Here is a 23422-nt window from a genome sequence, read left to right as displayed (position 1 = left end):
AGTGAGTCTTTTTTCACTAACAAAAAAAAACCCCATATCTTTTGTGAAATACAATATTTTTAAAAAGTGCCATTTTTAGATGTTTATATCAATTTTATTTGTACTGTCTAGCTTTGTTCAGATTCACAAGAGGGACAAAAACAACTGCTAGGGTTGGACGATTTGGACTTAAAGATTCATCACAATTTTTTGACGTACTATTGTGAAAACGATAAAAGTGATGATAAAATCTATTTGTTACTTATTTTTTAGGTAACTGTATGGCTGAGACTGCATGACACACCAAACACAAATACTGCACTCCAAAACATCTGTTTGCAATATGTTTTTCCAGGACACCGGCCATGTAAATGACAGTGATTTGAATCACTAAAATTGCTCGCATATCATATTTTCAAATTTATTTATATGTAATAATACTCTCATTGAAGAAACAGTGGAAAAAATACTAAAGCTAACAATCACAACAATATAGACAGCAGGCTTTTAAAAAATATATATCATTAATGGGAATTTATTGTAACAAAAAAAAAAAATCAAAACTCTCATCCTGATAAGAATTTTTTTTTTTACGATAAATGATACGATGAATATCCATCCCTAATAGCAACCCTAAAACACAACCGGTAGACTAACACCAATGAAAACATAAAAAGCAATAAAACATGTCCAATAAACTGTCAAGTTTCTTTTAAAGACTGAATCGATTGGAGACTTTCAGAGCTGTAGCTGGTTCCAGGTTGAGGGCTCAGAGGCCCTGGCATTTGGGGCTGCACTGTTTATGCAATAGTTGTGGAGTATGATGGTAACAGTTATACACCATAGCTTAATTTTATTACTATTATTTTAACGCACTATGGTTCGTTCAAGTAAATAAAATCACTGTAACCAAATATGGGGAAGAAGACGTTTTCTGGCAATGAAAGATAAAACAGAGCTGTTCCCAACAATAAGAGACTTTGTTTGCGTTTCTGTAAAGTATGATTTATTTGAGATATAAAAAAGAGATTTTCAGGAGTTAATGCACCGGTCTGATTCAAGCTGTACACAATAGACGATGGCAGTCAAAACAGATGGTGAGCTTACTAGCTTTTAAAAATCACACTGTAGAAAAAGTAAACCTTTTATTCTGCTTTGTGCGTAATTGGGTTGATGAAATCATAAGAGGCAAAAATATTGAGCCTCTAATGGCAAACACCATAGAGATAATCACTATATTTGTAACAGATTTCAACAGATCTTCTGAGACAAATCAAGTTCTATTCCAGATTCATGGAACTAGAAGTTATCATAGATATAAAGGCAAAAACTTCACAGCACTTTGCATGCAGTATATTTTGAAATGACATCTTCCTGTCTCTGCTAGGAAGAAGTCATTGAATAATGACAAGCTTAAACGCTTCAACCAGCAACTTTACGAGGCCTTTTGCTTTTGTTCTGTGTGTTAATTCACATCTTTCACACTAAAAACATTTTCCATTTCCAGGACATAGAAACTTCCTCACCAAACAGCATATTGGCTGGTCTCTGAAATGTCAGTCAAACTTGAATATATTTTACTTAAGCAGACATAAATAAAACTTTCAGATGTCTAAAAGTTGGTCCTAAGGAGGAATCAAGAATGAATTCTGACAGTGGTGGTCTCAGATCAAATTTACAGGAGAGCCACATTTTTTTCTTGAGGGCAGACAATAAAAGAATGAAACAGACAAGCAAAAACAGGACAATATTTCATTGTTGAATATATTAAATAAGCTACATAGGTGCAGATCCTTAATCTAGCAAATGAAAGCTGTGATTCTGTCTCAGTGCAGTTGAAGTTAAAACTGTAAAACCTTAATTTTTAAACAATTGTAAAGTAAAACCATAAAAGTAAAACATTTAATTGTTCCAAAGGCCAGCAAATATCATCATAAGAAGTTTATTTAGTGTCCGCTCAGTACAGGGGTCACATCATTGGCCAGGACCAGCTCTATAGAGGCACTGGTCCCTGTGTCTGGAACCATCCATGCTTCCTGATGTCATGGCTGGTTTTATTTAATGTTTCCATGATGCCTCACAAGAAAACCGAATTTCAGGCATTGTCCTTAAATACATCCACAAATTTAACTCAAATGTTGGGAACTGATCAGAAACTTATGACATCTTAATCTGAACTTTTCATTTTTTTTCCCAAGATAATCTAATAATTGTAGTTTACATAAACTGCAAATTTTATATAAACTAATTGTTGTAATATGACAAAACTTAACACAATGTGACAAAACTGCATGCAAAACAAGACTGACTGTTTCTGTTTCACCAGCTCGACAGGCTAGTTGTTACCGATCAGCTGGAAAAATACTGTCTCCTCTGTCTCTTTAAATGGGAACGCCCTGTCTCATATCTCTGCAGATAAGTTAAGGAAAGAATGTGCTTGAAAACAAAGCCCACAGGCAGGAACAGAGGACTTAGTGGTGACATTACTTGGTGACTATTAATATCTGTGTGAGGTGTGCAGCCGGTCATGATTGGAAAACGCTGCTCTTTTTTTCCTAGTTAGCTCTGCTGACTGCTAATCCATTTAAATCCATTTATGGGCTCTCTGATGTTGTGTATACGAGTCGCGCTTTGAAGTTTCATTATGCCGTACCGAGCACAGAATTCAAGACATGCAAACACATCCGTTGATTTGCAAGTGATTTCCACCAGTTATTAAACATCTGCCATTATCATCTCTGAAAAGCCCCCAGGTCCCTGCTGCCAAATAGAGACCTCTTTATTGAAGATAGCTCTAAGGTTACCAGACATTACAGATCACTCAGCTAAGTATTATTTGATTTCAACCTTATCACCGTAGAGCAGAGAGGCCCCTGCTCAGGTTCTAAATCCAGCCTAGCAACTCACCTCCTCCCAAACAGGGAACATGCCGGCCCCCCTCGGTTTCCTAACAACAAGAATATTGTTGGTTTTCTGTGGCTTTCGTCTTGAGAACCTCAAGCCATCATTAAGATTCAAGCCATCAGGTGGACAGAAAATTAAGGATTTATGAGTGAAACATTTTTTTTCTCACTTATATCAGTAACATCTGCCATGGTTCCCACATTTATATCACACACTGACTGCTATTTTGTTCATTTTTAAATAGAAATTCAATAGCCGCCATGATTATCTCAGAAATCGAGTCGGTGCTTGAATCATAAAAATTACTCGACAGGATGCAGAATCCAAACGACCTCTGGATATTTTCCAGTACATTGTCAAGCTCATGACCAGGCTGCCTTCCCAGTCATCATCCCAGTGATTTTAAAAGCTTTAATAAGCTTTTAAAAATCAGATGATTGCTGATGGAGAGGCTTCAAAAGCTGAGCAAAAATGACAGGCTGACAAATGTGAGTGATGGGAGATAATCGAGCAAGAAAGGCTGGAATGGTTTCTGAGAATACTCACTCTAAAATTTACGGGGATATTTCATTAAAACAAATGCTGGGTTATGTTGCTGGGATAGATGTCGGGTGTTTTTTTTTTAACCAGTTAGTGAAAATTTGTGATTAGAAAAAGCTTACCCCTTCTTCAGAATCCACCATGTTGAACATGTTGCCTCCGATGTCGGAGTTGTGTTCCAGTCTACATTGATGGAGAAGTCAGGATTTCAACATCGACAATGTTCGCAACACCTCTTAAGAACATTATTTTTAGCTTTACTCTACATAAGCAAGTGATTTTTTTTCTGACTGGGAATTGGAATTTCCCAGTTCTGACTGGGTTACAACTGGAACGCACCATTATCCATTCCACAAGAGCTCATCTCCCGTTTGGAGGGAAGCAGGCCATCGGTACTGCAACAGTAAAACAACAAAACAAGTATGTTTGTGTAATGTTTAGGTGTTTGAATGTCATGTTCAACAATAATATGACATCTTAGAACCGTTGCCTTCCACCATTAAGATACTGGCTTCGCATCCTGCCAGAGCATTTCCTTGTCCTTTGGAAATTGGTACCAACTGTGAGCCTGCAAGGGTTAAATGTTATATAGACAATGAATGGATTTTTACTTTAATTTAATTATGGCTTGGGGTTATTATTTTCAACACTCTCGGTTGCACTTTAGTCACTTTAAATCACTTCTTGAGGGTCTTGAAAACATAACCGAGCATGTTGGATCAAATCCAACCTTGCTATGTTTCCTTCCCAGGCCTTGCCTGGGTTAAGGACAATGCTAGGTAAAAATGACATCTTTGCAGTAGTTAAGGTGCAAAGACAGACAGATTATTTATCCTAAGCTCCGGTGTTGCATTGCTTTGTCAGTGATCCTGATTTAGTTTTAGCAAAATGTGAAAACACGCAAATTGAATTAAAATCACAAATATTAACTGTCCCAAAATATGAGTTTCTCAACTTTTCACAAGAACTCCTGTCCTGTTGAAGTGAAGAAAAGAGCAATTGGAGGGAAAGCCAGAAAAGATTGTATCATAGCAACTGGCCTGATTCAAGGAAGCTTTAAATCATAATGTGCAAGAGGCGTGTGTTGCCAAGCTCTGGAAATCATTACACCTTTAATAAAAAAGGTTCGTCTTATCTAGGCAGCCAGTGTGATTGCCACCTGAAGGCGTTAAGATTGTGTATCTTGGAGTGAGTGGAAATAAACATAAACTGCATGGCTGATGCCAGGTTATTTATTCTGTAATCAGGTTTAACACTAAACAGATGGACGTTTTATTTTGTTTTGTTTTTTCTGAGAAATGATCCAAATCATCACTTTAAGTAAAAACATAAAGCTGAAATGTGGCCAGCAATTGTTTCTGGGGGGGAAAAAAGGAGAGAAAATAACATTTATGAGAAAGCAACTAAGTAAAAGGAAGATATATAATAGACACCCTGATCCAGTTATCAGATATTCAAGCTATAAGTGTGTGTCTGTATATGCATTCCTTTGTGCTTATGCAAATTTTCCCCCAGAAAACTAGCCTGGTGGGGGCACAAATAAAGCCTGGTGGCCTGCCAGGCTTATAATACACTGGGAGAAAATACTCAATGACAAAGACGTGTTTTCATAATGTCAACGGAGACTGACTTTAAGTAGGTTTTAGTAAACTTACATGATCCTTAATATTTTTGACAACTTTACATATTCCGTACTAGAGTTTTATCTCAAAATGCTTGTAAAGAGTTTTTTAATTATTTCATTCAAGAAATTAAAATCTTCTTCCAAACGCCCATTTTTACCCTTTTCATTATGGCCCATTGAGTTGAGTACCTCTGTGACCAGAGATTCAACCATCTACGACAAGCCAAGAACACATCTGGGCAGAGTTGGTGAACCATATATTTGAGTCTGGATAAGCTTAGGGTGACCAAACGTCCGTATTTCCCGGGACATGTCCGTATTTCACGTCCTGTCCCGGGTTATTTTTAGAAAGTGAGGAAATGTCCTGTTTTTTGCAGGACCCCGTCCAACGTGTCGTGGTGTCCCCCCCCCTCTGCTGAAAGGTGTCCTGGTTTTCCCAAATGAAAATATGGTCACCCTAGATAAGCTGTCATTGGTGAAGGTTTGAGCGCTTCACCAATATAAAACAGAGCATATAATGATTCCAAGTCCTGAGCAAAAAGTTTGTTAAAAGTTTCTTTCGAACAATTTTTATGGCCCCTATTTAGCTCCATACAGGGGTCCACTGTACTGCAAATAAAAGTTATCCAAAAATCTGATCCAGAGGATGAAAAGCAAAATCTAACCTAGACTAGACTGACAACCATCTAATCAAGAAGCTCTGGCAGATTGCAAACGGAACTGAGTAGGATTGAAATAACATGAATATGTCTCACTGCTCTGTTTTCTATTAAAAATAGTCCTCACATTGTGCATGTTGTTGCATGAAATCAATAATGTAGTGTATTCTTGATTAGCGGCAGCTTCAGCTTCAAATTAAACACTGAGTTGAGCAAACTACAAATGACTTTGTGCTTTACATTTACCACTTTGTCCTTGCAAGCTGCTTTGATGTCACCTTCACTCTCCAACTCCCGCATGTCTGGCCTTGCAGCTCAGGAAAAGGAGCTTAAAAACACTGTCAGATGTGATTTATCTTCCCTTTAAATTGCAATAATTTGCAGTCGAATTGCTTCTCTTGGAAAAAGTACAAAGAAAAAAAAAAACAATAAGAAGCTGAAACATCACAGGGCTCCAAAATAATGTTATCTCCTTCACCAAACAAGTGATGTTTCAAGCACTGTTGCTTTTCATCATGCTGTTTACTCGTTTGGACCACCACCTGCTCCCTGTTTTTTGATCCATGTAGTCAAGAGTTTATACAGGGTTGCATTATGCCTCTGTAACCAAAACCCAATTTTATATAGTCACTGTGTAAACAGCTTCTTTGCTGTAAGACAGCAACAGCAAATCAATATATGGTCATCCACCAGTAATTATCTACCAAAATGGTCTGCAAGTCCTGAAATAAAAGCAAGAGATGGAATGAAAGCCCCAAATTACTCAACACCTCATTTGAGCTTCAAACTGCTTCTTTTCTAGCTTCCTGTTGCAGCTAGCTGCGATGCAGCACTGATACTAAACAGAAACAGCAACATGAGATTCAAGTTCTTTTGTTTTTTTCTTTCTTTCTTTATTTTTTATTTAACAATTTTTTTTTCTATTTAAGAAGTTTTTGGAAGTTTGTTTCTGTTAGAAAGTGAGACCGCCGTCTCTCTTACTGTAACGAAACAATGAAATGAAAGCAATAACAAAGTTATTTATGTGGTTTTCCATTACAATGGAAAACCATTTATTGACATTATAGCACTCAAACCATTCACCAGATGCTCATTTTTCTTTCTATCAACAGAAAAAGGTTTTAAAACAAAACAAATCACTTACAAACTAAACTTACCAGGGGTATTAATAACTTTTGGCTTACCCTGCCCTTTATCTACGTCATACCCCAAATCAAACTGCTGGTATAAGCAAATTGAGTGACTTTACTTATGACAAAATATGTTCTTTTCTGATGCTAGTGTAAAGTCTGCATGTCCTTTAGTCACCACTAGGGGAGCTACAGAGCCAGAAGCTCCCTCTGGCCCCTCTTAGACACTCAGTTGCAGTTCAGTTCATGAACAGTTTTAAACGGCACATATACTTGTTATAATGCAATGAATAGTTAACTTCAACTTATAAATTGTGGTACCATTTTACTTTTTTTTCTTTAAATGCCATTTGATACCCTCTTTCAGAAAAAGCTTGGTTGATCATAGGTACAGTTTGTATTTAAATTTCAAACTTTTTTACTTTTCTTTCTTTATATATATATATATATATATATATATATATATATATATATATATATATATATATATATATATATATATATATATATATATATATATATATATATATATATATATATATATATATATATATATATATATATATATATATATATATATATATATAGACTGAAAGATGTTTCAAAATGAATTGGATTTACATTCTCTTTTTCAGCAGAGAAACTACTTTTTTCATCACACTCTGTGTGCTGCTTCCATGGAAACAAGTTTTACACTGAGAAGAGCTCTCTCTCTCTCTCTTTCTCTCTCTGTATTTGTATATATGGATGTGAGAGGGCTGGTGCTCACAGCATGCTGATTTCAAGGCTCTAAAAATAACACAAGTGCTAATTGAAAGCATACATGGAATAAATAGAAGATAAACATTAGCCAGGAGCTCATTAAAAAAAGACAAATGATGTGAACAATGATTACATTGACCTTCCACAGGTTACTGAGGCTGAACTTTGATTTCCTATGAAGTGTGAAACAATTACAGGATTGGGGTTATTCTTAGAAAAAAGTATTTGAAACCATAACTTTAGGAAAAGCCCAGGCATAATACTTTATGTCCAAGACTGTGTTTTCAAAAGTGTTGGAATAAATTATATGTATATATATATATATATATATATATATATATATATATATATATATATATATATATATATATATATATATATATATATATATATATATATATATATATATATATATATATATATAAAGCATTCAGCTTATAAATGAAGACAAATATGCAGACAGAGCAGATGGATGTTTAGTCACATTTCTCAATTTAATAATCAAAAGTGAATAAATGAATGAACAAACACATGCTATATTCTATTTATTCGAACGATCCAAAAAGCAAAACATAACTGTGTTAAACAAGGAGGATTGCAAAACATTTATTTTTCTGTAATGGATGGAATTATAATATAACATTCTACATAAGTAAAAATCGCAGAGTGATGGAGCCAATAAAATTCTGTGAAAAACTGTACAAGCAGACTATGTTCCTGCATTTAAATGAAGGTCACCTTCAAATATTCCTGCAAAGAGTTAATATTAGCTACGCTTTCAAGCATGACTGCTCCATCGCATGTATGCAAACACCTTAATGGAGGTCAGTCACAACCCAGACACACACCTAGCTACACCACACACACTTCTGTTTACAACTTCAGTGACAGAACTCAGCACTTCCAAGCTGAAGGTAAGTCTACCTGCCTCCTGAACTCATATTTCACTCTCATGTAGAATATATGTTTCTGATTTTTATTGCTGCATTTTACTATATTTCAGGGCAACATGAAGAGCTTTGACAAGTCACTGGAGATAGAAACAGAGGAGGAAGATAATGTCCAGAAGCAAGAAAATAACTCCGAAGCATCCCATAATATAACGCCACTTCTGCTGGACTCATGGAAGCCGTACAAGGGAACCCGTGCAAATGTGAAAGGTTAGTGATGTGAAAAACGAGCAAATCTTTAGTTCAAAGACTAACAATCTGGAAAAGTGTCTGTAATATTTCATTTTTACTATTGATAAGTTCAAATACAAGTTAGTCAATATGCATCGAACTTATGAAGATGAGAAATAATATTTTTTGATTTGTCAGTGTGTACTTTCCTAACAGACTAGAGGTCAAAAGAGGTTAATCATGTTTTCAGAAATAATGCACAAGTATAACAAAGTTAAGGATTCTGACCACGAACGATTCTTTTCACAATTTTACTTGCTAACAAGAGTGCATCCTTGCATGAATCTCCTTTCCTCTATTTTTCTTTTACTTTTTTGCTATTACAGTGGTAATTTGCCTCTAACGCTCATCTTTCTGCATTAACATTTATTGAAGAACTGGGAAAAAGTCTCGTCAGTCATTCTGTTCTGCTTGCTCTCGTGTCGTCCTCTCCCTAAATGTCAGTCTGCAACTGCCTTATAATGCAAATCAAGAAGTTAGAGAGAAATTTTCCAAATAGAAATGAAATCTTTGTGTGGCCCAGATATTAAAGGCGTTTTGATTTGTCACATGTCACATGACTTTTTGTCTTTAAAGAGCAGCTGTTAAAACTGAGAGATTGTTTGGAAAGTGTCTGTGGGATTCAGTGGTATGGATTCGCCGCTATGGGCATTTTGGCAGCTGTCCTAAGTTTCCTCATGGACTTCAGTGTAGCGAAGCTGCTACGAGGTAAACAACTCAAAAATATTCACATTTTTCTGTTACAAATGCAAGCCTGAAGGTATTTTGTTGGAAATTTATGTGACAAATCAACACAAAGCAATACACAATTGTGAGGTAGGAGGATAAGCTTAAATGGTTTTCAATACATTTTTTTTTTACAACAAAAATATTAATTGCAGTGCTGTGGTTCTGTTCAGGGCCATTGTCCTGTTGGATTTAGAGTCTTAAGTCTTTTGTGGCCTCCACAAGGTTAACTTCCAAGATTTTCTGGTATTTAGCTCCATCCCTCTTTCCATAAAACATCATTGACATCCCTGTCCCTACTGAGGAAAAGCCTCCAGACATTATAATGCTACAAGAATCATGTTTCACTTTGGGAATGATGTATTCAGTGTCAATTATCCTTTACGCAAAGTGTTTTGAATGGTGTTCAAACAGTCCATATTTGGTCTCATCTGACCAGGAAAGTTTGTTTCACATTTAACGTGTCCCTGCTTGACCTGTGGTAAACTGAAACAGTATTTTGAAAATCCTTATCTCGACAACAAGTTTCTCCTTGACACTATTCCATAAAGTCCTGATTTGTGGTTGGACTTCATTGGTGAGGAAGGCAATCTAACAAGGAGGAATATTTATTGAATATTGAACAAATGCAAAATGGAAATGCAGAGGAGGATGACTATGTGCTCTTTTGTTACATCCTCAGCTCATCTGTGGCTTTATGAGAAGCTGGAAGGCCACATTCTGTTGCAGTTCCTCTGCTGGACACTATACCCAGCATGCATCTGTGCTTTTGCCTCAACTTTCTCCCACAACATCTGTCCCTTCTCCACAGGTTTGTTCACAAGCAATTACTATACATTGCCTATATTTCTGATGGAACTCCCTTTAGGGATTTCGCCATGAACATATTCACAGGGTTAGGGTCACCATAAGTGTTGCCTTGGAAAACATGAATAGAAGAAAAATAAGCATATTTTCCCTGCCATTTGGCTTCTTTTAGAAATATCTATTCCTGATCAAAATTAAATATCACTGAGGTAAAAAACAAACAAACCAAAATCTAAGATGATTTCAGACAAAATCTTTCATGGCTTCATGTAATCCCAGAAAATCTGGCTTTGTTGCTGAAACGTTAGTGTTTATGTTGTTATACACAACATTGTCAAAAGTATTTGCTCACTCATCCAAATAATCTGAATCAGGTGTTCCAATCGCTTCCATGGTCACAGGTGTGTAAAATTAAGCACCAAGTCATGCAGACTATTTTTACCAACATTTGTGAAAGAATGGGTCGCTCTCTGGACCTCAGTGAATTCCCACGTTGAACTGTGATAGGAACCTGTGCAACAAATTCAGTCGTAAAATTTCCTCGCTCTTAAATATTCCGCAGTCAATGGTCAGCTGTATTATGAGAAAATTGAAGTTTTTGAGAACGACAGCAACTCAGCCACAAAGTGGTAACCTGACAGAGCGAGGACATAGTGTGAAGAGATAGCCAACTTTCTGCAGAGTCAATCACTGCAGACCTCCAATGTTTATGTGGCCTTCAGATTAGCTCAAGAACAGTGAGCAGAGCTTAATGGAATGGGTTTCCATGGTGACCACCTGCATCCAAACCATACATCACCAAGTTGGGTGCAGTGATGTAAAGTACACCGTGTCTGGACTCCAGAGCAGTGGAGGAGCATTCTCTGGAGCAACGAATCACGCTTCTCCATCTGGCAATCTGATGGACGAGTCTGGGTTTGGCGGATGTAAGGAGAACTGTTCTTGTCTGACTGCTTTGTGTTGAAGCTGTTCCATCTGCAAAGGGTGGACCAAAGTCACACTGAACACTATGGACTAGGAATGGGATGTCACTTAAGCTCATATGTGAGTCAAGGCAGGTGGGCAAATACTTTTGACAATATAGCATATCTCGGCAAAATTAAGTAGTTCCTTCTTTATCTTTCTATTCCAGTGAAAGACTATGACATGGAATTTGGGGAAACGTCTTTACATCAGCAAACTAAATATTCTACAAAGCTAGTTACAGCCTCTTTAACTGTCTTTGATGTCCCTGCCTTTCTCAGAATAGCTGAAGTATTATTTTAGGCTAAATCTGTTTTATCCCTTAGTGGGACCTTTTTGATCATTATTCTGCCTTTTGGTTCCATTATATTATTTGTGCCCAGGCTCCGGTATACCAGAGGTGAGAACCATGCTGTCTGGCATTGAACTGCCTCATTACTTGTCTCTCACTAATATGTTCACTAAGTTTCTGGGTCTTACCTGCACACTGGCTGCAGGCAGCACTGTTTCCCTTGGCAAAGTTGTAAGTAACGACTTGGAGCAACAATTTCATTACACAGCAATCAGAATATAGATGTACTCAAGCAACTTTCTGCCTCTTAACCTCTTAAATTCAGGGTCCATTTGTGCATCTTTCCACCATGTTAGGAGCCTATTTGGACAGGCTTTGCAGACTCGTGCAAGGCAAAAAGAAGGTAAAACAAGCTTATGTGTTCAAATGTTTAAATCCTATAAGTTTCATTTTATGTAAGTCTGTATGTACACCTGGTAAGTCCATATGATTTGTATATCCGCACATCATTTAGGATTTCCCACCACTTTTTTTCTCAATATTTCACCAATAAAAGTTATGGTTTTCTGCAATATCATCTGCATTTAGTTTGTGTAAATGTGGAGGTCTGAATGAGAACTACTCACCACAACAAGTGTTGTATGATCTCCAGCAGGCAGGAACAGAGATGATGGTTGTAGCTGCTGCGGTTGGAGTAGCAAGCTGTTTTGGAGCGCCCATCAGCGGTGAGATAAACTGATGTGAAGAGCATATTTAATGCATGTGCTGCATTGGTTTACTTCATATACGTTTAATGCCTCTTACATTTATTTTGCTTCTGGAGGATTACACACAGTGTCTTAACTGTGTGTAGTGAATAATTTCTTCTAAATACATACTTTATGTCTCAGATTCTGTCTTTGGTATTTTGCATAGATCAGTGAACACATGCTGCTTAAAATGATTCCTAAAGTTCCATTTTAAAACAGATTCTTTAATAAATTGTCTCTTTTTTTTCCATTGGCGTAGCATTTGCTCATCTATTTAGTCTTTCTAGAAAAATGTATTGAGTTCAAAATAAAGCAACACACACCGTATCAATCTGAAAGTATGATGGTTCTTGCAGGAAAGGTATCTGAGCCCTTGCTACTGTGTGCAGTACACTTGTTTTTTGTTGTTGGCTTTACATTTTTACATATTCTGTAATCAGTGAAGTAACAATACACAATCAGGTGTAACTACACTGTTATCCACTTCACAGCTTTGAAGCAAGTCTCATTGTAAGGTAGTCCCAATGTGAAAACAAAATGAGAATTTTATTTATTTGTTTTGCTTAAAAAAAAAAGACATATTGAAAAAAAACCCAGGTGATCCAACTTAAAAATTGTAAATTTTGTAAAGTGATCAAATTAAGTTTATCCAAGTAAATATATTAAGTTCATGAAGTGATCATGGTAAGCAAAACATAAATAAAATAAGTTTAGCAAACTTAATTTAATTATGTGTGGCAAATTGACATATATATTTTTAAATTTGGAGCTCCATTTCCTTTTTTTCAGTGCCGATAAAAGTTTAGAAAAAACTTGGAAATATGTTTCAAAGAATCTCTATTCATAGCAGATCACTCAGGTTCAGGTCTCACCTGTCAAAGTGTTATTTATTTTGGTGCAGAGTTTTGTCTCACGTTGTCTAAATGCTGTGAATGATAAATGCAACTTTTTTCTGCTTACACTGTAAAAACACAAGGGGGCGCCCCATCTCCATTCACATATGCAAGTAATCAATTAAAAACATTTGCTCTTTTTGAACGAGTGTGCCATGGCATGGTGGCGCCCTGGGCAGAGAACCATGTTGCACACAACAAAAGCCGATCATCTGATAATGATGTTAGGACAAACAGCCACAAGACATCAAAAAATTTTGAAAGAGTACCCGAGGACTCAGAATATTGATAAAGCAAATCTTAATACGCAACAAGAAAACCTTGCTTTATGCATAAAATATACTTATAGAAAATGAGGGAAAATATACTACTTTTATACTTCTTCCCTACAAGTAAGAGAAGGTATTTTTCTAAATCCACTCTTTCAACATTTTTTCCCTCGTTGTCTGTTTACTCGTGTTTTTGTCCTTCAGACCGATTCTTAACACCAGAGTGTGAGAGAAAAAACACTGCCATGATACAACTAACATTAAAATAGGTTGTGTTGTAATACCTGAAAAAACTATATAGGCACACTTCGGACAAAATTTAATCGAGAGCATGATTGATGAGTGATTAATGACCCAATGAACCCAGTGAGTTGGTGAATAATAGGACAGACTTATACTTGTGCCTAATTTAACTTTATAGTCCATACACTCACCCTGAAATCCAAAAATATATTGAAGAATTCATGAGAAAAGAGTAAAGGTTCTACTGAGACTTGAACTCAGATTCCTGGATTCAGAGTCCAGAGTGCTAACCATTACACCATAGAACCTACTGAATTATTGGAAGATGCCTTGTTTTCAAAAATGCCTTCATTTAAGTTGACAGGCAAACAAACAATGACCAAAGTGGAAGATTCTTGCTTTCTCACTCCAACTTCTGAAAACAATAACAGACAAGTTGTGTTTCTGTCTGGTTTCGAACCAGAGACCTTTTGCGTGTAAAGCAAACGTGATAACCACTACACTACAGAAATTCCTTCACGCCAAAAAATTCCCAGTAGAGGGTTCAAAATTTGTAAAACATTGATGTCATCTATCGGCATGGTACAACGTCTAAAAGTTAAACCACAGATTCTGGTTAAGAACCCAAAGAACCCAGTGAGTTGGTGAATAAAAGGACAGACTTATACTTGTGCCTAATTTAACTTTATATTCCATAAACTCATCCTGAAATATATTGAAGAATTCATGAGAAAAGAGTAAAGGTTCTACTGAGACTTGAACTCAGATTCCTGGATTCAAAGTCCAGAGTGCTAACCATTACACCATAGAACCTACTGATTAATTGGAAGATGCCTTGTTTTCAAAAATGCCTTCATTTAAGTTGACAGGCAAACAAACAATGACCAAAGTGGAAGATTCTTGCTTTCTCACTCCAACTTCTGAAAACAATAACAGACAAGTTGTGTTTCTGTCTGGTTTCGAACCAGAGACCTTTTGCGTGTAAAGCAAACGTGATAACCACTACACTACAGAAACTATTCCACTTTGGAAAATTCCCAGTAGAGGGTTCGAAATTTGTAAAACATTGATTTCATCGGCATGGTACAACGTCTAAAAGTTAAACCACAGATTCTGGTTAAGAACCCAATGAACCCAGTGAGTTGGTGAATAAAAGGACAAACTTATACTTGTGCCTAATTTAACTTTAAAGTACATAAACTCATCCTTAAATCCAAAAATACATTAAAGAAATCAGGAGAAAAGAGTAAAGGTTCTACTGAGACTTGAACTCAGATTCCTGGATTCAGAGTCCAGAGTGCTAACCATTACACCATAGAACCTACTGAATTATTGGAAGATGCCTTGTTTTCAAAAATGCCTTCATTTAAGTTGACAGGCAAACAAACAATGACCAAAGTGGAAGATTCTTGCTTTCTCACTCCAACTTCTGAAAACAATAACAGACAAGTTGTGTTTCTGTCTGGTTTCGAACCAGAGACCTTTTGCGTGTTAAGCAAACGTGATAACCACTACACTACAGAAACTATTCCACTTTGGAAAATTCCCAGTAGAGGGTTCGAAATTTGTAAAACATTGATTTCATCGGCATGGTACAACGTCTAAAAGTTAAACCACAGATTCTAGTTACGAACCGAAAGAACCCAGTGAGTTGGTGAATAAAAGGACAAACTCATACTTGTGCCTAATTTAACTTTATAGTCCATAAACTCATCCTGAAATCCAAAAATATATTGAAGAATTCATGAGAAAAGAGTAAAGGTTCTACTGAGACTTGAACTCAGATTCCTGGATTCAAAGTCCAGAGTGCTAACCATTACACCATAGAACCTACTGAATTATTGGAAGATGCCTTGTTTTCAAAAATGCCTTCATTTAAGTTGACAAACAAACAATGACCAAAGTGGAAGATTCTTGCTTTCTCACTCCAACTTCTGAAAAGAATAACAGACAAGTTGTGTTTCTGTCTGGTTTCGAACCAGAGACCTTTTGCGTGTAAAGCAAACGTGATAACCACTACACTACAGAAACTACACCACTTTGGAAAGTTCCCAGTAGAGGGTTCGAAATTTGTAAAACATTGATGTCATCTATCGGCATGGTACAACGTCTAAAAGTTAAACCACAGATTCTGGTTAAGAACCCAAAGAACCCAGTAAAAGGGCAAATTATAGTCATCTGTCAGGAATTAAACAAAAAGTTGGCGAAGATGTGGACAACTTTCGTCTACGATTTGAAAAGGAGTTATGACTTTCCTAAAGAGGGAAGTTTAAGTAAATGAATTTTGACAGGTGCAAAAACAACTTGATGAGAAATTAAATGAAACAATAAAAAAAAGGGAAAAACATTTCTTCTCAGAGAACAATGTTTTATACTGCATAGATTACTGGGTAGCATAATTACAAAAGGTTAAAACACCAACTTGGTGCTATGATCCTTTGGCTGTATGTCTGGAGGGGTCAGCGATCAGAGTATGGTACCGACCTGGACTTTATCCAGCCTCATATCTCACTTAAATTCCAAAATGAGAGGAGGGCTGCTCGCTGGCTTCACAGCTTCAGCATTAAGGATCAACAAACTTAAGTAATTCACTGGTCTCTGATAAGATGTTCACTCGACCTAAGTTAATTAAATTAACTTACAGTCTACATTTTAAAATCTAACATGGCAAAGAATATAAAGAGATTACAGGTTTAACATGTTTCATGTTTATATGTGTTCTAAATGATTTAGAATTATAAAATATAAATAATGTTGGGTAATAAGTGGCTAAAACTATAAAATCAAAAGAGAGAAAAGATATACATGAGATATTTAGAAATAAAAAACACAAAAAGAAAGATAAACCCTCATTGACTCCTATTTGCTTCTTTCCTTTTCCTCTGTCTGAGCCTCGCTGCGGTGCATCTGACCTCTGACCTCAACTCAAAGCTGTCCTGCAATGGATCAGATGAAGTCCCTCCCTCATCACCAGCTTCTGACAGCGATCAAGAAGACAAAGAAGAGTTCCATCACCTCCAGACACTAAAATGCAACTGAACTCTTACAATCTCCGCTGATCTACTCCCTGATATCAGCGTGGAGAAGGGAAAGATAATGTGCTTCAGAGACGAAGACAACAAATTGAACTATTTGATGCTTGTTTCATTTGTGAAATGTTTGGACATTGACAGAGGGACAGTCTGGACAACTCAAGATCCAACACCAGAAACTGCAGAGTGAGTTAAAGGGGGAGGGAGGATTGCACCCCAGCGACGCCAGAACCAAGAGGAGGAGGGAGAAATGAGACAGAAAGGAGACATCAAAAGATAAGTGTATCACACATACTGTTGTTATACACTGTTATTGCAATGAAAACTTGCTTTCTTACTAACCCTTTTCACATATTATCTAGCCAGAAAAGAAAGTCTTGGAGGCTTTTATGTTCAATATTAGACAAATTCTTTCAGTTTGTCCTAAACTCTGAAAAGTCCTGTACAGCAGGACCACTGCTAGATCCTCTTAGGGTCCACAGAGACCTTTTAGGTTGGGAAACCTAAAGGGAAAACTGCAATTACTAAAAGGTCAGCAAAGACCTAACAAAAAACTTATGCCACTAAATTACACCAACTAAAAATACCCATCAACCACAGATTCTAGTTAAGAACCCAAAGAACCCAGTGAGTTGGTGGATAATAGGACAGACTTATACTTGTGCCTAATTTAACATTATAGTCCATAAACTCATCCTTAAATCCAAAAATATATTGAAGAATTCAGGAGAAAAGAGTAAAGGTTCTACTGAGACTTGAACTCAGATTCCTGGATTCAGAGTCCAGAGTGCTAACCATTACACCATAGAACCTACTGAATTATTGGAAGATGCCTTGTTTTCAAAAATGCCTTCATTTAAGTTGACAGGCAAACAAACAATGACCAAAGTGGAAGATTCTTGCTTTCTCACTCCAACTTCTGAAAACAATAACAGACAAGTTGTGTTTCTGTCTGGTTTCGAACCAGAGACCTTTTGCGTGTAAAGCAAACGTGATAACCACTACACTACAGAAACTATTCCACTTTGGAAAGTTCCCAGTAGAGGGTTCGAAATTTGTAAAACATTGATTTCATCGGCATGGTATAACGTCTAAAAGTTAAACCACAGATTCTAGTTAAGAACCCAAAGAACCCAGTGAGTTGGTGGATAATAGGACAGACTTATACTTGTGTCTAATTTAACATTATAGTCCATAAACTCATCCTGAAATCCAAAAATATATTGAAGAATTCATGAGAAAGGAGTAAAGGTTCTACTGAGACTTGAACTCAGATTCCTGGATTCAGAGTCCAGAGTGCTAACCATTACACCATAGAACCTACTGAATTATTGGAAGATGCCTTGTTTTCAAAAATGCCTTCATTTAAGTTGACAAACAAACAATGACCAAAGTGGAAGATTCTTGCTTTCTCACTCCAACTTCTGAAAACAATAACAGACAAGTTGTGTTTCTGTCTGGTTTCGAACCAGAGACCTTTTGCGTGTTAAGCAAACGTGATAACCACTACACTACAGAAACTACTCCACTTTGGAAAATTCCCAGTAGAGGGTTCGAAATTTGGAAAACATTGATTTCATCGGCATGGTACAACGTCTAAAAGTTAAACCACAGATTCTGGTTAAGAACCCAAAGAACCCAGTGAGTTGGTGAATAAAAGGACAGACTTATACTTGTGCCTAATTTAACTTTATATTCCATAAACTCATCCTGAAATACATTAAAGAAATCAGGAGAAAAGAGTAAAGGTTCTACTGAGACTTGAACTCAGATTCCTGGATTCAGAGTCCAGAGTGCTAACCATTACACCATAGAACCTACTGAATTATTGGAAGATGCCTTGTTTTCAAAAATGCCTTCATTTAAGTTGACAGGCAAACAAACGATGACCAAAGTGGAAGATTCTTGTTTTCTCACTCCAACTTCTGAAAACAATAACAGACAAGTTGTGTTTCTGTCTGGTTTCGAACCAGAGACCTTTTGCGTGTTAAGCAAACGTGATAACCACTACACTACAGAAACTACTCCACTTTGGAAAATTCCCAGTAGAGGGTTCGAAATTTGTAAAACATTGATGTCATCTATCGGCATGGTACAACGTTTAAAAGTTAAACCACAGATTCTGGTTAAGAACCCAAAGAACCCAGTGAGTTGGTGGGTAATAGGACAGACTTATACTTGTGCCTAATTTAACTTTATAGTCCATAAACTCATCCTTAAATCCAAAAATACATTAAAGAATTCAGGAGAAAAGAGTAAAGGTTCTACTGAGACTTGAACTCAGATTCCTGGATTCAGAGTCCAGAGTGCTAACCATTACACCATAGAACCTACTGAATTATTGGAAGATGCCTTGTTTTCAAAAATGCCTTCATTTAAGTTGACATGCAAACAAACAATGACCAAAGTGGAAGATTCTTGCTTTCTCACTCCAACTTCTGAGAAGTATAAACAACAATATGATATAATATGATACAATATGATATAATATAATATAACCATTACACCATAGAAACTACTGAAATATTGGAAGGTGCCTTGCTTCCAAAAATATCTTCATGTATGTCAATTGGCTTGTAATCAGTGTACGATATGGAAGACTCTTTTTTTTTTCCCAGTCCATATTCTGAAAAAAAATCATAAACTATATCTGTCTGGTTTCGAACCAGAGACCTTTTGCCTATTAAGCAACATGATAATCACTACACTACAGAAAGCTATTTATGTAGCTGACTGGATAGTTCAATGGATAAGTCAACAGTCTTTCACCCGTGACGGTTTGGTTCAAATCCAGGTCGAAACCAAATTTTGCTATTCTTTCTGGGTCCTTAGGCAAGATCCTTTGAACTATTTGCCTACTTCATACCATGAGAGACATTGGGTCAGTTTGAATGCTCCTACTACTTGCATATTCCCTCTCCAGTTATAGGAGGCTCCTAGTTGAAGATTTGTTGTATGCAAAGACTGTGGTAGGAATGGTTCTGCAAACGGCAACTGCTGTCACGACTTGAGATTGGTAAATAAATGCTACGGCAAATAGGAGGAACCTGGATGTCAGGACCCAGTTAAGCCACCCCCAGTTAAGCCCAACCCATCCAACCCAGGGAGAGTGAGACGGGTGGCGAGACGGGTGATGGCGAGACGTTCGTGATGTGAGACGTTCCTGAGGCGTGACGACGCGAGACGGGTGACGACCGGGAGACGTTCGTGAGAGGTGACGACGCCAGACCTCGACGTGATCCCCCCCGAATGTCGTGACCGGATGGGCGAGGGGCGGCAAACATGTTACAGGAAATTAAAATTGGGTCATCAATCACTCATCAATTTAATTTCTCGATGAAATTTTGTCAGAAGGGTGCCTATATAATTTTTTTGTACATGTACATGTTTGTAACATCTTTTTGTCCATTTGTGGTGCAGGTGTGCTGTTCAGCGTGGAGGTGATGAGCTCTCACTTTGCCCTGAGGCATTACTGCCCATGTTTCTTCTCAGCTGCCTGCGGGGCTCTGACCTTCCACCTGCTGTCAATATGGAGCAGAGATGGAGGTGAAGGGTCTGTCAGTCGAAACGCAACGTCAGTGTTATCTGGGTTCAACGGGATTATAGTACAGAAAGCAAATTTGATTACACTTTTCTAAGTGTTTGAACCAAGGTTCTGTTATTTTAAGGTTAAAAGCTGCATAAGCAGTAAATGAGTCTGTGTCTTTTTTGCGTATAAATCCTGTTTAGTTGTTCTTGGAAGTTGAAACTTAATGGAAATGCAAATTTATTTTTTTGTAACCTTTTAAACTGTTACCGTATTTGTTTCAGGAAAGTTATGTACAAACAATCATTCAAGCAAGAAAGGGAAGTAGAAAGCGATACGTTTTCAGTCGTGTTACATTGTGCTACTGAATAAGGTCCAAGTGCAAGCAGAAGGTTTATCATTGAATCATTGTGAAGGTGTATTTAATGAGGAAAAATGAACGATTGATGGCTGGGGAAAGGACAGAAAGAACCACAGGAAGCAAACTGGTGAAACAATGGAGGGGTCAGACAAAGAATGAACACAAAGTAGAACTGTAAAAAGTTCATTTAAACTGGAAAGAAAAAGGAGTCGGGGCAACTGGGGAAAAATGACCAGTAGATTTTGCAGTTTATCTTTATACTCCGAATATATGATTGTATTATCTAAGACATTACCGACAACCAGGTGGGTAGCATCCAAAAATCCAAAAACTATTCCTTTAACGGAGCACAGAAAAGTCGTCTATTTCAAAGATCAAGGTCTGATCTACAGGTAAATGAAACAAACACTTTAACATGTTCCCTTGTCAGGAGTGTTGTAAATAATCGAATAACTTGCAGTGTCAACTAGCTGGAAAAAAAACCTATCTAATACATTTGGGCCAACTGTAAATTTTGTTAATACATCAGTGCAATAATGTGAGTGAATATTAGATCTTTTCCCAACTGTTGATTCCAATTTGCTTTGTGTCTGCAGAGACTCTTCAGGCGTTGTTCAAAACCAATTTCCCCACCGCTTCACCTTTCTTCCCACTGGAGATCCTGCTGTTTGCTTTACTGGGGTTAGTTGACTATGACAGCTTCTGCTTAGCTAAACAAAACCTCAGTTTGTCTTTGGTCGCCTAATAAAAACTGACATTTGATTTTAATATTAATATCAGTCGCATGGAGAGTAAAGTCCTCTGTGTTTTCCTTCAGTTTTAATTAGCAGTTCTAGTTTTTATTTCCCCCTCTCTTTTATATCATTTCCTGGCCTCCTCTGCAACCCTTCCCCAGGTCTAATGACTTCCGATCTATGTCTGCTGCCTGAATGAAAATGACTCCCAGGTTTCTCATTCTGCACTGTGTCGCTGTCTGAAAACAGGCTGCTGTGCGGAGCTGTGAGCTGCTGCTACCTCTTCTGCCACCGCTGGATCCTAAAGTTCACCAAAACAAATCGGGTCTTCTCTACGATGCTGACAACAGAGTGGGTCTTCTTTACAATGTGACTGTGAGGCAGCGATGAGTCACCTGCACTGTCTTTTAAAAGCATCATAATGACACTATTAATTTATTTTTCATTAACTAGCTCATTTTCTAGGACACACAGAGCCTCTAAATGATTCACAGTGGAAGAGATAAAAGGACCAAATGTCTGTGTTGTGTGAAAACCTCTCTGCAGGAAGGGTCTGTACTCTGGTCTTGTTGTTTTCTTCCTGGCATCGCTGACGTTTCCCCACTCTGCAGGTCAATACCTGGCCTCTAAGGTGAGACTCAAAAGCATTTAAAAGCTGAGCCACACAATCAATGAGCTGGATTTATTGGTTGTTATGGGTAAATTGTTTAAAATCTTTGATTTTTCTATACCTAGAGAAGGATACGTGCTTTTCAAGTTTGTTTTACAGATAAAAGTGTGGGGTACATGTTTATTCAGCCTCCTCACCAAATGTGTTCCCTGGTCTTCGTGACTCTTTCCATTTCCTGTTTGTTTTCTAACAAACTTCTGACCAGCTGGAGTTTCAATGAGGTGAAAAACCACACGAGTGGATCCTATCTACTAATAGGTGACAATTGGATTTTAAAGAGTGAAGCGGGCTGAATCCATGTGCATCCCTCTCTTCTCAGATTTTTATTTGTAAAACATTTTCAAAAATGATCAATGACTGGTGTTTGTGTGATGTATAATCTTTTGAACATGGACAGCATGAAGCAGCTGATCTGAGGAGGATGCACCCCAAATTAATTTTAGTTTACAGCCCAAAGAAATCTCAGGGAAAAATAAGCACCATCTTCCTCATGGGTTTGTTTGTTTCACACCAGCGTTGGTTGAGGCCAGACTGTAATCTTAATGTCACTTATCTGTGTATCAGTGCACCACAAAGCAGCTCCTCACTTCCCTCCTGGACAGCAGACAATGGAGCTCTCAGTCCCACAATGCATCTGTGCGACTGGAGCTGGAGACGCTGGAGTGGGGCTCGTCAGGCGCCCTCATTTTCCTGTCCTTGGCTTTCTTTCTGCTCATGAAGGTATGAATAATCTAAAGGTCAATTATGGATCTGCTCTTTTCTACCGGCCTTCCAACTCCTCAAAGGCATAAAGGCATTAACATTTTCACAATAGAAAATGCAAACAAAAGCCATTTTAACCTTTCAGGCAGAAATGTTGTCCGACACATAATATTTAGACGCCATTGCTGCGGATGCAAGGTTTGATTTTACTCACTCCTTTTCATGCATTCATGCAAAGGAAATGTTTCGACTGTAGAAATTGGTTCCTTTCGAGGAATTTCAGACGCCCTCTCAATCATACATTCAACACACACTTGAGTTCAGTTTGTTCGGGATTTGTTTACTACGATCTCCTCCTTCGCACTGCATCCAAATGGAAATGAGACAGATTCAGTATTCATGAGAGCAAAAACTGAGTTGGCACACACACTTCCATGCATGCAAGTTGCGAGTGATTCATCATCGGCGCAGGTGTCGGCAGAGCTGAAAGGATTTAACCGTCTTGTTCCTCTGTTGTTGATTCGGAGATGTGGATGTTGGTCCTGGCCTGCACGCTGCCTCTGCCAGCGGGATACTTCATGCCTGTGTTTGCCTGTGGTGAGTGACGGGACACAACCTAAATAAAATGTTCATGCTTGAAATCCCACTTCCACCTCCCCTCCTCCCTCCAAAAAAA

The 23422-nt window shown here is 37.5% G+C and overlaps 1 protein-coding gene and 15 non-coding genes across 16 annotated transcripts in view; 1 reads left to right on the top strand and 15 right to left on the bottom strand.

The window, feature by feature from the left end:
• The first annotated feature begins 8439 nt into the window (after positions 1-8439).
• clcnk (chloride channel K) overlaps positions 8440-23422 on the top strand; it is a 26271-nt gene continuing 11288 nt past the window's right edge. Inside the window, exons 1-13 of the mRNA XM_044110633.1 lie at positions 8440-8512; positions 8602-8758; positions 9356-9487; positions 10188-10316; positions 11659-11798; positions 11893-11970; positions 12220-12292; positions 20174-20299; positions 21237-21321; positions 21624-21725; positions 21921-22005; positions 22609-22764; positions 23274-23343. Of these exons, the coding sequence (XP_043966568.1) occupies positions 8608-8758; positions 9356-9487; positions 10188-10316; positions 11659-11798; positions 11893-11970; positions 12220-12292; positions 20174-20299; positions 21237-21321; positions 21624-21725; positions 21921-22005; positions 22609-22764; positions 23274-23343 (1327 nt within the window). The 5' untranslated portion in view covers positions 8440-8512; positions 8602-8607. The remainder of the gene's footprint in view (positions 8513-8601; positions 8759-9355; positions 9488-10187; positions 10317-11658; positions 11799-11892; positions 11971-12219; positions 12293-20173; positions 20300-21236; positions 21322-21623; positions 21726-21920; positions 22006-22608; positions 22765-23273; positions 23344-23422) is intronic.
• trnaq-cug lies at positions 13958-14029 on the bottom strand. The gene has a single exon. It is a non-coding gene; the product is annotated as a tRNA-Gln (tRNA).
• Positions 14161-14233, bottom strand: trnav-uac. The gene has a single exon. It is a non-coding gene; the product is annotated as a tRNA-Val (tRNA).
• On the bottom strand, positions 14463-14534 carry trnaq-uug. Its single transcript has one exon. It is a non-coding gene; the product is annotated as a tRNA-Gln (tRNA).
• Positions 14666-14738, bottom strand: trnav-uac. Its single transcript has one exon. It is a non-coding gene; the product is annotated as a tRNA-Val (tRNA).
• trnaq-cug lies at positions 14972-15043 on the bottom strand. The gene has a single exon. It is a non-coding gene; the product is annotated as a tRNA-Gln (tRNA).
• On the bottom strand, positions 15175-15247 carry trnav-aac. The gene has a single exon. It is a non-coding gene; the product is annotated as a tRNA-Val (tRNA).
• On the bottom strand, positions 15481-15552 carry trnaq-uug. The gene has a single exon. It is a non-coding gene; the product is annotated as a tRNA-Gln (tRNA).
• trnav-uac lies at positions 15680-15752 on the bottom strand. Its single transcript has one exon. It is a non-coding gene; the product is annotated as a tRNA-Val (tRNA).
• On the bottom strand, positions 17494-17565 carry trnaq-cug. Its single transcript has one exon. It is a non-coding gene; the product is annotated as a tRNA-Gln (tRNA).
• trnav-uac lies at positions 17697-17769 on the bottom strand. Its single transcript has one exon. It is a non-coding gene; the product is annotated as a tRNA-Val (tRNA).
• trnaq-cug lies at positions 18003-18074 on the bottom strand. Its single transcript has one exon. It is a non-coding gene; the product is annotated as a tRNA-Gln (tRNA).
• Positions 18202-18274, bottom strand: trnav-aac. Its single transcript has one exon. It is a non-coding gene; the product is annotated as a tRNA-Val (tRNA).
• On the bottom strand, positions 18500-18571 carry trnaq-cug. Its single transcript has one exon. It is a non-coding gene; the product is annotated as a tRNA-Gln (tRNA).
• trnav-aac lies at positions 18703-18775 on the bottom strand. Its single transcript has one exon. It is a non-coding gene; the product is annotated as a tRNA-Val (tRNA).
• On the bottom strand, positions 19013-19084 carry trnaq-cug. Its single transcript has one exon. It is a non-coding gene; the product is annotated as a tRNA-Gln (tRNA).

This window comes from Gambusia affinis, linkage group LG01 (assembly GCF_019740435.1).
Source record: "Gambusia affinis linkage group LG01, SWU_Gaff_1.0, whole genome shotgun sequence".
Taxonomy (NCBI): domain Eukaryota; kingdom Metazoa; phylum Chordata; class Actinopteri; order Cyprinodontiformes; family Poeciliidae; genus Gambusia; species Gambusia affinis.
This window is presented reverse-complemented; position numbering and strand designations above follow the sequence as displayed.